This window comes from Lissotriton helveticus, chromosome 10 (assembly GCF_964261635.1).
Source record: "Lissotriton helveticus chromosome 10, aLisHel1.1, whole genome shotgun sequence".
NCBI lineage: Eukaryota > Metazoa > Chordata > Amphibia > Caudata > Salamandridae > Lissotriton > Lissotriton helveticus.
Genome location: NC_136071.1, coordinates 498,170,481 through 498,186,711, shown reverse-complemented (window position 1 = coordinate 498,186,711; position 16,231 = coordinate 498,170,481). Strand labels below are relative to the sequence as shown.

Genomic DNA, 16,231 nt, shown 5'->3' with positions numbered 1-16,231 from the left:
GAAGCGGGTCCGGCGAGGAGTAGCGCTTGAGGGAGAAGAGAGGCGCCCAAGATTTCAGCAGCGCAACAGCAAGGATCAAGTTCCACAAGCAAGCACAAAGGTCAGGTGAAGTCCCACGATGATTCTTTGTCCGGTTGTTTTAACTATGAAGAGGGGGGCGTGGCAAACAGGGAGAGCGGCCCAGGTGACTCGGGTCAGGTCAGCTCCAATGTCTCCTGGGAAACGGAGTCCTGGTAGTGACACGCTCGCAGCCCTGCTTTAAAAAATGCCCACAGCAGTTTTTAAAGTATCTACTCCCCAGCGCCAGCAAGACTCTAGCGCCGCGAAGCGGGTCCGGCGAGGAGTAGCGCTTGAGGGAGAAGAGAGGCGCCCAAGATTTCAGCAGCGCAACAGCAAGGATCAAGTTCCACAAGATAGCACAAAGGTCAGGTGAAGTCCCACGATGATTCTTTGTCCGGTTGTTTTAACTATGAAGAGGGGGGCGTGGCAAACAGGGAGAGCGGCCCAGGTGACTCGGGTCAGGTCAGCTCCAGTGTCTCCTGGGAAACGGAGTCCTGGTAGTGACACACTCGCAGCCCTGCTTTAAAAAACGCCCACAGCAGTCTTTAAAGTATCTACTCCCCAGCGTCAGCAAGACTCTAGCGCCACGAAGCGGGTCCGACGAGGAGTAGCGCTTGAGGGAGAAGAGAACAATTTACCCACACCTCCATTCATTTGGGATCGGAAATCCGATCAAGGAATGGATAGACTAAATTAATCGTGTCTATCTTGGCAATAATGATTTGCCTCTTTTATTTTAATTTATTTCATAGAGTAAAGATTATTTTTCACAAGGCTAGATTAGGAACACATTATCAACCAAACAAAGTATCACATTGACATGAACACCTACACAAAAATCAATTACATATTATACACAAATTACCACATGAATGGAGGTGTGGGTAAATTGTTCTTTGTACAAATTCAGTGGTCCAACCCCCCTCCTTCCCAACTGGACCAAACCCCTCCATTTTTTCTACATGAGGGAGAAGAGAGGCGCCCAAGATTTCAGCAGCGCAACAGCAAGGATCAAATTCCACAAGCAAGCACAAAGGTCAGGTGAAGTCCCACGATGATTCTTTGTCCGGTTGTTTTAACTATGAAGAGGGGGGCGTGGCAAACAGGGAGAGCGGCCCAGGTGACTCGGGTCAGGTCAGCTCCAGTGTCTCCTGGGAAACGGAGTCCTGGTAGTGACGCGCTCGCAGCCCTGCTTTAAAAAACGCCCACAGCAGTCTTTAAAGTATCTACTCCCCAGCGCCAGCAAGACACTAGCGCCGCGAAGCGGGTCCGGCGAGGAGTAGCGCTTGAGGGAGAAGAGAGGCGCCCAAGATTTCAGCAGTGCAACAGCAAGGATCAAGTTCCACAAGCAAGCACAAAGGTCAGGTGAAGACACTTCCAGAATTAATACAGTCCCTCATGTTCCTCAAGGCTCTTACAATGTTGTAAATATGTAATCTTTGGCTGTACGATCCTAATCCTATTGTGTTTTTGATTTTTGTGTAACTGCTATCTATTGTTTTATTTTACTTTTTCATCTATCTCGTTTGTATCTGTAACGTGTAAGTATGTAAGTTTCCTCATGTAACGTACTTAGTTCTATTGTGAAGCGCTCTGACAGCTTTGGGTAAAGTCTGCTCCATATAAAATTGCATTAAATTAAATTTAAAAAAATTAATAGATGGGGTACAGGCGCCTCCATTGCAATTTGAGGTAAACTGGAGGACGTAAGAGCATACATGCCAATAGACGTGATTCAGGAGGGAGACTAGATTTTTAAAGGCAAAAATGACTACTTTAGCTGGCTCCCACCTCAAATTGCCTCTGCTTCAATAGATGTCATTGGAGGGAAATACATTCCCCCGATTTGGTTTTGAAATCTCCCACTTTCCTTTTCGAAACTGTTGACATATACGGCACTACACCACCCGTGGAACATCATGCGGTGATGTCAAATGCCAAAGCAACATAAGCACACATACCACAAACAGAGACACAGCTGCTACGCATTCTAACCTAACGAAATGGTTGACTAGATTAGCTGATGTAACATAATCCCTTGAACTGCTAAGTTTTTTTACGCTATCCTTCACCAGTTCCTTCCCTACACTGTGTGTACCACTACCAGCGTGCAGGTGCAGCACTTCCCGTATGGGCGTGCTTAAGAAGGCACCGCCTGTTCGTCGGCCCCACCTTCATCCAATGAATAACCTGCGTGGTTCGAAATCGCATCCGGCGGCATCCAATGCCGTCAGAGCGCTCCAAAGCATTCCACCATCCTCACTTCACCTCCTTCCCGAAGCCACGCCCATATGCGTACTCGTTCGCCGCCCATTTGTGATTCTGACGTGAAAATGGAACATATATAGGTACATTTCCACTCCTAGTCCTGCTTAGATACAGGTTCATATAGAAGACACGTATTACAGAAAAGCGAAAAATTTGACACACTCAATTTAAGTCTGCTTTCATCCCGGTAGTTTTCATGCGTGTCAAACCTCGCTTTGGCGGTGGAAAAAAATAGGCGGAGCAAATACAGTTTGGCCCAATTGGTGTCTGGGAGAAGTTTGAAAAAGCCTCCTATCGGTGGGCGGACTCGCGCGCCTAGCTCCCCCTTTGACCTGTGAAGGCGGCTCCGAGGGTTGCCGTTGGTCACGCGCGGAGGGGGCGTGCACTATGGGCCCACGGTCCGCGCTCTGGAGACTAGAGCCGCTGTATCTTACCGGTGTCTGGAGGCGGTTGTCCCTGCGAGCGCTAGCCGCCGCGGCCCCTACGGTTCATTGAGCACTACGTTTATTTACCGGTGGAGCCTACTCCAGTACGAGTGACCCCCATCATGAAATCAGGCGGTGAGTCTAGACAGCGCGTGTCCATTAACTTACTATGTCCATGGCACTGTCACAAAGTTCCAACTTCTTCCCAAAAAAAAACCTTTATCCGTTTTACATATTTTATGTAATTGGCATTTTTTAGTCCATATACACACATCTATAAATACTTGTTTTGCTTAAATCGGAACGTGTCAAAGTGTATATCTAAAATTATTGTACACTAATGTGGACTACTGTCGTTTTAACAGAAGATACCGCTGTACTTACGTGGTCTGTAGTTTCCATGTGATGTGGGCATCTGCACCCCTGAGATGCTTTAGACCACCTGATCCTAGAAGAGTTGTCTGTACTATATACACATATATATTGCATTTTCTCCACTGGTTCTGCAAAGGTGGGTGGGCGCATTAGTGCCAGAGACCGTTCCCTCTTTCGGGTTTTTACTCGGGTCCTTAATCTTGATTCTTTAGAAGTGTTTTATATAGGCTCTTCCTTGGTCCGTGCGTATCTCTAACGTTCAACATTTTCATATATCCAGTGGTGCCCCGCCGTACACAATGGCTCTAATTTAAATGGCTTAGCGAAAAGTTTTCCAACAGTCATGGTTTTCCACCTGTGAATGTTGATCACTTGACTGATCAACTGTAAGGGGTAGATGTCTCCAACTTTATGTCCAATAGAAAAAACTGAACCCGCTGAACATCCCTTTTCTCCCACTGCATTCTAAACACCATGTGCTTCCATTGGTTTAAATCCCACCGGCTCTTCTGACTACTTCCTGTATGCCTGTAATGTAGTTTAAAGCGCTCAGCGATCTTTCTCTCACGCTCCAGACTGCCACTGTCCCGATCTACAGATGTTTCTGATAACTAGGCGGGGAAAATCACAGGCTCTTTTGCGTACAAAGTTGCCAATTGATTACGTTAATTCCACACCTCCAGCCCCGTGAAACTTGAAAGCAGCATATTTTCGATGGATTTTTACAGGCTTGATTTGTGAGATATATGATCGATTTGAAAGTAAACAGGCAGCTACAATGTTATGTCCCGCCCTGTGAGTACAACATTTGCATGTTATTCGGCATGCCCTTTACTCTAGAAAATATTGCGTTCAGCAGTTAGAGCCACGCCTACGCCCGGATGGGTGTAAGTGGGTATTCAAAAGATAGTGGACCGTTGTGCTGGTGTATGTCTCCCTCACCTTATCTTCAAACTGGTTAATATTTGTTTCCATTTAAAGAAAACATTTTATTAGACTGAAAAAATTCTTGTGTAGTGGTCTACTAATTAGCATTTCCGTGGACTATGCACTGAAACTTTTGAAGCCTAATGCTACAATTTGATAACTCGCTTCCTGTCCCCAATCCTTATTTGACCAGTAATATCTACATATTACTACAGTTCTGTTCGTAACCAACTTTTTATTCTTTTTGTTGGGTGCATTTTTCAATAGGTCATAATACTATATATATATCTATATCCGGGGGTTTGAATATGGATTTAGAACCATGTTATATGTTGGACTCGTGAACCTGACATCTGAACTTTGACAAGATGAGATTCGACTTTTGATAATGGTGTTGTGGTCATTCTCGGCTAGTTAGCTGTCATCTTCACTAAACCAGAGAAGTATGTGTTTTTAAAATGTGTGTGTGTAATATATATATTATATAAACTAAGTTTGGATTTTGGTGAATGTATATTAATTCTTCTGAGCGTGTGTGGCTCATGGAGTAAGTGCTATTTTGAGCATAGTGATATCTGAATATATGATGTGCACAAGCTGTTTGTGTCAGTGTTGTCTTAAGCGTGTGTGTTTTTGTGGTTATTGCTGTTGTAAGCCACATGGCAATCCTGGGTTAAAAGCAAGAGTGGAGAATAACCTGTTTTCTGATTTTATTTCTTACTGGAAGTACTATTGGGCTACGTGATAGCCTGTTATACCCAAATCGGTGTTGTAACCTATTTGCTGCATAATATGCAAGTCAACTTGAAGTGTTTTCCATCATAATTATGGGTTTACAACAATTTGCGTCATCATTTGCTGATTTTAATATAATAGTTTCAGGCACAAACTGATCATTGGCTACAGGTTGTAGCCGCATAGTGCCTTATGCAAATGTTGACTACTCAAATTTCAATTGTTTATTGCTGCATTTTGGTGTTAAACTCGTACTAATGAGCAGAAACCTTTTTCCAGACTATTACTGTCACAAAATGTGCTACTTTATTTGCCTTGTATTGCCACATTTTTATAGGCAACGCGGTGCATAATTTGGTCTTCCTCTGCCACATAAATCCAGTGGCCCTAATATTGGAGCGCTCAACAGCTGTATGGCCATTCTTCGAAAGACGTAGTTTAGCTTTCCAGAAAAAAAGTATTAGAGATGTCATACAGGAGACATTTTTTAGGTCTCGCCTACACAGCGCGCATGTGTTGCATAGGATGGCCTTTAGTCATCGCTCTGCTCATTTTCAAGCACACACTCGTGCTTGTGGCGGTATCCACCTTGCGGGAGCGAGAAGGGGTGCACCACAAGCACAAATGCAGTGCTTGAAAATGAGTAGACTGCGCACGCACCACTCGCTGGCTCACCTCCTCCACCCCCCCCATCTCTCTCTCACAACAATTAACTTTCACGGCCGCAGGGCAGCGCTTGTTTTTCTTCATATAAAACTTGCTTAGTGACGTTGACTAAGACTGACTTGAATTGAGGCTCCCTTGCCTAACAATATTTAGTACGTTTGACAGGCAGGTCTGTAAATTGCTTGTTGCACATAATTGAAAATGGAAGGCAGCGGAACAGGTGCATTTGATTTTTTGCATGTGTGCTGCAATGCTCCCGGAAGCATGCCTCCTTTGCACGGAGCGGAGGCAGCTGAAGTAACATTGTTTGTTGTGGAGCTGTTGCCACAGTGCCCTGGCATGGAAGCCCCGGTGCACACGGTGTGACCTCGACCCTGAAGAGGGCAGGGCACCCCCCGTGCACACACCATCTCCTTTTCTGCGTGCCTCAGCCGTTGTGCCGGCGCGGGCAAGCCCGGAGAGTACCTGAGGCTGTATACCTGTTGGAAGCGTGCAGAGCGAGCACATGTTTGCAGGGCATTACACCGGCATAACATGTCACAGTTGTCAGCGCTGCAGGAGGAGCGCAGGTGGCGGGGGCGTGCGTGGGAGCTGCCTTGGGTGCTGCGGTCCTCGAGTCACGGAGAGCTGTCGGTCCCGTACCAGGTTCCCTTCTACACACACTATATGCCAACTTCTCTTTTTAATACATAAACAAGAAGAGGCACTTTAAGAGACGTGAAAAATATAATTATTAGCGGTCGGGTTACCTGGACAGCAAGTAAGCTACTGGGACGCATGCGGCCGGCACAGGAAGCTGTGCGCTTCTGCCATTATGGCTCTGGGCGTCCAAGGTGCACATGGCACGTGCCGACACCTGACCCCGTGCCTGGGAGCCACTCTGGGCTTTATTTGCACCTGCCATCATTTGCAGCGGGCACCACATACCGCCCTGGCATGGGGGTGCACAGCGGCAGAGTTGAATTGTTTGTTTATAGAGACGGAGTTCACATGCCCCATGGCAGACTTTTAACTGTTCAAATGCTATTTTATTGCTGTGCTGGTAGAAATGAACACTTTATCTGGCGAATGCCTGAAAGTCTTTTTAGAGGTGGTAGAAATGTGAACATTCTGCCTAAAAAGTAGGTACTGCCCTTCGAAAATCTAGGCGTGGGCCCGACCTACCCTCACCTCACGTCTCTCATGCCATCAGTCGTAAAGGAATCGAGAGTTCATCAGTAAAGGATAGCGCATAGCTAATATTGTCTGTCCTTTTAAATTGCTCATTGGTGAATATTTTTGCAGACACTGAAAAAGGTGAAGAAGACACCTCTGAGCCAGAGAAGCACTGCCATCCCTTTAAACGTTTGATTTATTTAAAAAGAAAAGCCACCGCAGGAAACAGACATTTTTGACGTCTGGTGATGTTGTGGCCCTTTTTGCATAGTTTCCCCGAGAGGTGCTCCCTTTGGTTCCAATATACCTGCCCACATGAGGGGAAACAGGGAGTGGCCATAAGCGTGTACCCAATAACCCCTGACCCAGATCCCGTGGCCACACCTGGTGCATGCAGTGTTCCACGTGACAGGTGATAGGATCCCTTGACCCCATCCATGGCAGAGTGAGGGCAAACGCCTGCCCTTTGCACATGGTCGGATTGTGACACTCAGGGAAGCGGTAACACTATTTTTTCCCGTGGTACAGGTACTACAAAGTGACCTTCAGTGACCTTTTTCTTTCACTGTCCCGAAGAGCATTTCAAGTGAGCATCTTCGAACCCGTGATGTTTTGGAAGTGTAAAGTTGAGGTGCAGTGGCGTAGTGCAGGTAGATTTTGCCACCTCAAAGATGCACAAAGGCTTTAGGCTCTGCACGGCCAGCGGAGGATGCCCGACACACCCCAGGACCCATATTAAACCCCAGGTGAGGTAATGAGATAAAAAGATTGTTTGGTGCTGGTAGGGTCTCAAGCGTGCTGTCGCAGGATTCATTATTTATTTATTTTTGCTCTCTGCATCACTCATTAGACATGATTATTTTGTATCAAAAATGTTCATTGACACTCATTGGTGTAGTTGGGTAACTATTTTGAAGGGTCTCAGCAAACATTGAAATTTTTTTCGCCTGAAAAATCTGTGAAGAGAAGATCGACTTAAATTCAGTTTTTGGCTTTCACCAGACTAAACGGGGGCAGACCCGTCAATTCAAAGTAGCACAGTGAAAGAACACACTCACATTCAGCACTACCAACTGCTCTTCATTGCTACCTAGGCCTGGGTGTGCACAGCATAATCTGATTTGGCTTAAAACTCCCCCAAATGTGTCTCAACTTCACTAGGGCCTCAGTAACCCGGTAGCGGTCAGTCAATGCCCATCGGGTAAACAACCATTGGCATAGCCAATAGGTCTCACCTTTGGGACCTTATAAGTGTTAAGTTATCCAGCATAATATCCTTGGTGCAACATCAACTGTTGCATGGCTAAACACTTTAAAGGTCCCAAAGGGGAAACCTATTGGCTATGCCAATGCTTGTTTCCTCTTGTTCTTGTCACTCGGTCACTGCAAAATTATTTTTGCTCTATCCATAATTAGGGCAGCTGCGACTATGTGGTTTTGTGAACGCGTTTTTTGCGCATCATAAACAATTTACTGCATAATCTAATCTTCTGCATAAACTGCAGATTTTAACAAAAAAAATTGTTTCTAGCTCAAACGGAGCAAGTTCTAAAAACGTGGCGATATGTTTACACTCATTGTAAGACCCTTTGCACAGATGAACTGGTCATCTTTCAGTGGGTTATTTGTGTATTTGTTAAACTACTAATGGGGTGAAATAATTGCCCAGAGAGGATTACCATGTGTACAAATGACAAAATAATGAAGTAATACTCTCAAAACTGCAGCAAAATGCAGTAGTATTAGCCTATTGCCACATTATTTAGCCTGCCCAGCTGCACAAGTTGGTGCTCCCCTGTCGCATAATTCCAGTAGTCCTGGGCAGGACTGATTACAATATTCTATGGGGTAAATATCACTGTTTGTATCTCAAATGGCTGATACTGGCAAAGGCAAGCAAATGATAGTGTTTGAATGCTGTATTAGTAGTAAAACTTGATTATATTTTTCGTGAAACTCATAAAAGCACACATCTTAACCCAGAAAATAGAAAGTCATAAAATCACCACCAAAACTAATCTTAGGTATGTATATAAGGAAACAGCTAATGAACTGACAGACTGAGATGCATGTTAAAAACACACATCATAAAACTGGTTAAGAGCAATAACCTATGGTAAAAGCACCCACTAAAAGTCACCGCACCTGCAGAACCCCAGATAAAAACAGTGGAAGAAAGAGAAAGGCGGGCCTCACTTGAATATAATTAGTGTTTAAAAGAAGTAAGCGGGTATGTTCATGGTGAACCAGATAAAATCTAGGGTTTGACTAAGGGTTTTGCATCAGGACTCATTGTGACTGTTCAAGAAGCATGAGCGACGTACCTACACAGCATTACTGGAGCCACAGAATTAGTAAACATTACAGAATCCAATCAACACTACATAATAGCCCCCTCCCCTCCATATTGGATCATGCTTTTTAGGACAGACAGGAGTCCTGGAAATCGTTTTTTCCTGGTGAGTGCACCAGTCAATCATTATGCGCCAGCGCCTGACAATTGGTTGTTTCGACTGATTCCATGCACAGAGCACATCCATTTGTCGACAAAACAGGCCACCCCTAGAATGAAACGGTTGGCTCTGGGGCCCATAATCTCTTCCGTCAGCCTCAATAGCACAATTCGGGGCGTTGGGTCTAGGGTGTGGTCCAGGACAGAAGCAAGTACATGACTCGTCCCCTCCCAGAAGGGCCTCAGCGCTGGGCATTCCCTGGTCACATGAAAAATATCTGCCTCTGGAAGTGCGCACACTGCCTGAGCATTGGGGGGGCAAGTGCTGTAGGCACAGCGGGGAGAGATTTGTTGCATGCCCGTAGATACATTGAACAATTCGCGGCCACAAGGTAATCACCAATTCACAAGGTGCCATGCACGTCTCCCTCCATTCCTCTTCATCCAGATCTCCCACCTATGCCAGGTCCTCTTGGGACCATCAGATGTGTGGATAACCAGTGAGTGATAAACCAGAGGTTGCCCCTGTACCCAACTGCAGTAAGAAGACCATCTCTTCCAGCGGATTGAATGCGGGGAATGAGTCAATCGGGAGCCACAGGGCGTGGCATCATTGGAGGTAATGGAAGAACTGAGTTAAGGCATACCTAGTCTTTAGGTCCTGAAACAACATAATGCTACCCCCTGTAAAAATCTCCTAGGTAAGAGATCCCTATACGGTCCTAGGGAACAACACCTCCAGAGTCGAAAGCTGACCAAGCCACTTTTCCCACCATAGAGGAGTCCTCCCAGTGAGGCAGCGTTCCCAGTCAGTGAGCTAAAGAGCTGCCCTCCAACAGGAGAGAGACACCCGCGTACAAGAGGAGAATGTGGCAGACGCGCTCTGTACAATAGATCCAGGAGACCATCCATACCCAAAGAGTGAATGAAAGGCGGTCTTGTGCCTATTACTACCTTTCCACACAAAGTGTATGATCTTGGCGGTCACAGAGTGGAACCATTTGCGAGGAATGGGGTAGGGATAGTTGGCCAGAGTGTACAAATAACGCAGTAGGCATACAATTTAAAAAAGGGCAGTATGCCCCATGGGGTTTCATGGCAGAGCAGTCCAGCGGCCAAGGTCGCACTCAAGCCCAGCCCTCAGAAATGTGATTCCCTAAGTATTTGAAGGAATTGTGCCGGGTAGGAGTATTAGTACACCAAACCCACCAACGGCGTTGCCCTTTTCCACCCTTAGTAAAGACTTGCCTTCGTTAACCTGGAGCCCAGATGCCTCACTGTTCAGCAGAAGTGTGAGGCATCTGGGCCTAGAGCGCTGGGGTTCCCTCAAAAACAGAATATCGTCAGCATATAATGCTGTGCATCCTCGAATCTGCTTCCCCGCCACCAGCCCAAACCTGGGCATCGGCATGCACTGCACTCAATAGGAAACAGAACCGAGTGAACGACCAAAAGATTTAAAGGTACGCCTGACCTAAACAAGCCAGGGAATACTCAACATACCATCCAAGGGTGTACAGTCTTGTAAGATAATGCTGTTAAGGGACAGATCCTTCGACCAAAAGGGCATCCAAAAAAACAAGGCATGTAGCCCAATCAGATCGGATATGTACCCCATGCTCACTACCTCGTGGAGTATCTCTGGGGCAGTAATTGATGAAACTGAGATTTCTCAGAAATGTGTTTTCGACAACCTGTTGACGGGCATATAGGCCCATATTTCACATCTGTAACAGGCTAGTGAAGTATACTTAACCCTATACACTTTAATCATTGCCTCCACATTGGTGAGACCCAGACGCTTAGCCAAGAGGACCATGCCACTGATAGCCGATTTAAACCTGGTCCAAGTTTTCTATATAAGGGGTTGCCAGGGAAGTTGGGATTCCAAAATATGAAAATAATTGAACCTAGTAATGTGATATCCCTTGACCATAAATCTTTTGGATCTAGTGTTCCTATGGTCCTCCACCACAATGTGATTTAGAGTAATTGATGTTAAGATCAAGTCCGTCCATGTAAAGAATAAAGCTGTCTAACAGATGCTGGAGACCCATAGCTGTACGAGCCATGTGGACGGCGGCGACTGCATATAAAAGTAAAGGCAGACGTACGCCAGCAATTAGCACATCCACACCAGGATCTGTTAGGCCGAGTCCAAACCGTTAATGTACAGAGTGAAGACTAACGTGCCAGGATGCACCCCAATCCAACTTCATGGGCAATGTGCATTCCCGTCAGACCCATATCTGACTTAAGTAGATAGTCACTCATGCAAAAAATACAAGGAGAGCAGAGCTGGTTCAACCCCCATGGCCCCCAGCATGGCCCAGAGCTTAGAACTATTAACTCTATCATAGGACCATAAAGACCAGACGATATTATCAATGATGTTTTGACTATGGCGCAAGTTATAGTTAACTTGGGGTCCCAGCTATAAATAAGTAAATTTCTAGGTTTTTTATAAAGTTAAAGTACTATTTGGTTACCGTATGTAAATCTCTCCCCCCCCGCCCCCCCACCCATAAAAATTGCTACCCTCACAGTGCGCAGGGTCTATGGTTGTGTATGGGAGGTTTAGCTGTGATTCTAAAAATGGCACCAGTGTTTGGAAGGAGAATGTCATCCCTTTTTCCCACACACCTCACCTCCTAAGAATCTGTCTTAGTGATTCTCTGGCCAGAAGCATACACTAGACAAATGTGCTTTGATTTCAAGGTGACTAAAATGTTATAAGAATTAAAAGTGCTCTCCATGCTAATATTTACAAAACATATAATTATGTAAAAGTTCCGGTAACGAGCACTTAACATTCATTTGTCATATTATCCGTATTTGAACAATACGATATATTTTTCAATGCGAGTTGTTTCATCCATATTTATAATTAAAAAAAACAGAAAACCCCTTCTGCAATTTCTTGTCTCTGTGCACAACTCAGTGTTTGGTTGTAATCTTTGTAACAAACGAATGAGTGGGAATGGCCATGGGGGTCACCACACCCGGATCAGTCAATGAAGAAAATTTAATAAAAGGGTACCTAAATTCTTACCAATGCGAGGGTTCTGGGTAGCACTGTGTTCAGGCAGTTGGAAAACTTTGCACACATTGCAATATTTGTGACAGTCCTAGTACTGTGGTGCCACTCTGCCGTACAATTTTAGGCTACAGCTTTGTGACAATTTGGAGGGTTCAGTCTGTGTGTTTTACCTACCGATACTTTTTTCTCTTGCAGTGCTGCACTGTAGATGCTCAAAATGCTTTTCACTGCCATTGAAGCGTAGACTACGGAAAAGACCACGATTGGTGACTTTGCTGAGCCTTCCTGAAGATGTACTTTTGTACATATTAAAATGTCTTCCCGCCGAAGATATCCTCTCTGTGAGAGCTGTAAGTAGTCAGTTTGTTTTGAGTTATCTTTCTGTCACATTGGCAACTTTAAAACTGTGTTATGGTATAGTAATTGTTAGAATTGTTGCACTCCTGGGTCAAAGTAGCTACTACTACTCTGTAGATTCTCCTACAGTGCTCCAATTAACCTTTACTGTATTTGCAGTCTTACCTACAGCTAACTGCCCAAATTCAAATTGGTCATAGTACACTTTTTTTCTTTATCTACATAAAATTCTTGATTAAAAAAAACTTTCCTGGTTGCAATCCTGCAGCAGGGGTGTGAATTTAATAAAATATCCACTTGTCCATTGGGCAGATTGCTTCATAAATCTACTTGTCCTGTAACAGAATCCACTTGTCCCTTGGGTGCCACGTAATGCGGTGACAAATTAGGCAGCAATCTCATTATATAAGAGCTCCTAAATACCCTCTCTGATTATGCCAGGGCTCCTTCCATAGTAGGTATTGAATACCAGCGATTCACTTATGTTGCCACGTTACTGCAGACCTACATACTGGCGCTGAAGGTAATGGTAAACCGTTCCAGGGTTGGAATGCTCTGTGCAAACCTACTAACTTGCATGTTCTATGTGTTTTCACCAACTCTTCTCTAATCTTTTCCCATACTGAAACAGGTTGGGAATTTACTCCTGACAATGGCAGACATAAAACTTCTTCCAGGGTTGGGAAAAAAGTGGTTAGAGGGAAAGTGATTTTGCTAACACTCAGATTTTCGCATGAGCATATCTATACCTGCATATTTGCTCATGCTAAAATGCTGTTAACAAATATTTTCTAGGTGTGCTATTTCTTGGCCTACTTCTGTAAAGTTTTGTGAATTCACGAAAGTTGCAAATCTGCACTTAATGCAGGGAGATGAGTGCACTTTTTTTTTTTTAAAACATGTTTTTATTGGTTTTACAGTGATCTACAAAACAGCATTTCACAGATAAAAGATATATGGATACATTTCTCACATGACACTTTTGACAATACTTTTCCAATATTTCAGCCCCTCCCGTTGTATTTAAAAACAATCCTATCAACAGCAGCGTCCCACCCAACTTCTCAGTCCTCCCCCGAGTCCTCATCTTCGCTATCCTGGTTGGAGTCCGGAATGAGTCTGCATATATCCCCTCTATAGGTATTCCAGGCAGTCCATATCTTGGCCCATTTTTTAGGACATTTCCTATTAACATATACCATTCTTTCTGTAATCATTGTGACATCCATGTCTCTACACCAGGATTCCAGTAGTGGTCCATCAGCGGCCCCCCATTTCTGCGCTATGTTCCTCTTTGCAACAATGAAGCCCAACGTAGCCCATGTCTGTCCATGCCGTGTCAGATCGTTCGGCTCCCACATGTTGAGGAGGCATCTGCGCGGCTCAGGCAGCAAAGATATAAGTAAAGTCTGGGATATCGTTCGTAGGATCATGCGCCAGTACTCCATTATGAAGGGACAGCCCCACACCGTATGGTAAAAGGTACCCTGTTCCCCGCATCCTCTCAGGCAGTATGGGTGTTGTGCTCTGCCTATCTTGTGGAGTGTAGGCCTGGTGAGGTAAGAGCGGTGTAGGATTTTGAGTTGCACTAATCTAAGTCTAGCTGGAATCCCCACCTCCCTGGGTGAGGCAAGTGCCTCCTGCCATTCCGTCTCATCCATATCAGCAATATCTGTGGTCCATTAGGCATTCAAAGATGTCGTGGGATCAGGTATGTTATTAAGCAATTTTCGCTATGTGAGTGACGTAGCGCGCTTGGGCATAAAATCTGTGAGCAGCCTGTCCTCTAGGGGAGAGGCCTCTGGTACCTCCATGTCCTGCGGGAGTATTGCAAGGAGAGCGTGGCGAATTTGTAGGTATCGGAATGTTTCTGTATGGGTTAGCTCGTACTGTTGCCGGAGCAAATAACATGGAATAACCGTTCCCTTATCCCAAAGGTCGCCCACTGTGGAAATACCAATGCTGTACCAATGTCTGAAGCCCCTGCTATTTCGGAGTGTGCCGAGCTGCTTCGAGTCCCAGAGCGGGGTGAGTTTGGTGATGGTATTTCTCCAGCCCAAATGCGCCTGTGCCGTGTACCACAACATGACCGTATGTCTTGTCGGACCTATTAGTTTCTGTGCCTGGCCCCGGTCATACAGAGCTGCTAACATATTGTCTGTTCCAAGTTGTGCTCTATCCGCCATATATGCCGAATCTGTGTAAGAGGCGTGGAGCCACTGGTTAATGATTTTAAGATGGGCTGCCCAATAGTAAAACTGTACATCGGGGAGCGCAATGCCACCGTCATACCAACTTCTATGTAGCTTAGTCTGTGCTATGCGAGCTGGTCTGCTACCCCAGAGGAGTGTGGACACCAGCGCCGCTATTTGTTGGAAATATTTCCGCGGCACTGGAAAGGGTATATTCTCCAACGCATATAAAAAACGGGGCAGGGCCATCATTTTAAATAATGCTGCTTTCCCCAATAATGTCAGGGGCAGGGTTCCACAATGGGCCACGTCTCTACGTAAGCGCTCCAGCGGGGGAGGCAAGGCTTTTGTCGAAGAAGGCGGCTGTTTTTTTTTGTAATATTGATCCCCAGGTATTTAAACGAGTCCTGAGTCAACGCCAGCGGGCAGTCAGGGGAAGTCGCGGCTCAGGACCCCTAAGTGGGTAGAGAACTGACTTAGACCAATTGATTGTGTAACCGGAGACGAGTCCAAAAGTCAGACAGATCTCGAACAACACAGGCAGCGCCTCTTCTGGGTCTGTGAGATATATCAGAATATCATCCGCATAAAGGGAGATGCGGTCCTCCGTCCAGTTAATGCCCCATAACAAAGGGGTCTTTCTAATTGTGGCCGCCAGTGGCTCCAATGCTAACGCGAACAGAAGTGGGGATAAAGGACAACCTTGTCTGGTCCTTCTTGTAAGTGGTATTGTGCCTGACAGGTGCCCATTCACCGCTACGCGCGCCACCGAGTCCGTATAAAGGAGCCGTATCCATGCACAAAACTTCGGGCCGAAGCCCAAGTGTAGGAGCGACGCGAAAAGATAAACCCATTCCATCATATCAAAAGCCATTCTCGCGGAACAGGTGTTCCCGTGCTAATGCGCTATGGAGACGCCTGAGATTGAGGGCAGTATTTCTGTTTGGCATGAAGCCGGACTGGTCCAGATGGATTAAGTCAGGCAGGTGTGTCTGTAGTCTGTTAGCGAGCAGCTTAGCCAACATTTTTGCTTCTGCATTAATTAATGATATGGGGCGGTAGGAGAGACAGTCCAAAGGGGGCTTCCAGGGCTTCAGAATCGCCACGATCGTGGCTGTCCTTTGGTCTTCATGCAGTACGCCCGGTTCATAACTGTCATTATACATCGCAAGTAGATGTGGGCCTAGAGACTCTGTCATAAGTTTATAGATGAGTGCACTTTTGAGCCTTTATTTAATAATTGGGCCACTAATTAGGTCAGGTGTTAACCATGACCTTTTGTGTTTATTAACATTCTGTCTCTATCGGCTAGCTTCCCTGTGAGTGACAGCATTCTGTTCTTTCTCAAGGAGCATAATCGACACAGTGGTTTTGTTCAGTGGCAAGAACTTCTGTGGCAATGTGTGCTTTTTGAGGCCAAAACTATATTTGCTTTTGGCAATGTTTGTTTTAATGATGAGGGCCCTTCAGCTCCCACACCAATAGGGTTTTACAAAAACCATGCCAAAACATGTCCCACATTGACAAAACCAAGGCTGACCAACAATTTCAGATCTATCGGCTTCACCAATGCTTGTTT

At 45.5% G+C, this 16,231-nt stretch overlaps 1 protein-coding gene across 1 annotated transcript in view; it reads left to right on the top strand.

Annotated features, from left to right (window-relative positions):
• Nucleotides 1-2,677: 2,677 nt before the first annotated feature.
• CCNF (cyclin F) overlaps nt 2,678-16,231 on the top strand; it is a 145,906-nt gene continuing 132,352 nt past the window's right edge. The window contains exons 1-2 of the mRNA XM_078663006.1: nt 2,678-2,888; nt 12,299-12,453. Coding sequence (XP_078519132.1) covers nt 2,876-2,888; nt 12,299-12,453 — 168 coding nt within the window. The 5' untranslated portion in view covers nt 2,678-2,875. The remainder of the gene's footprint in view (nt 2,889-12,298; nt 12,454-16,231) is intronic.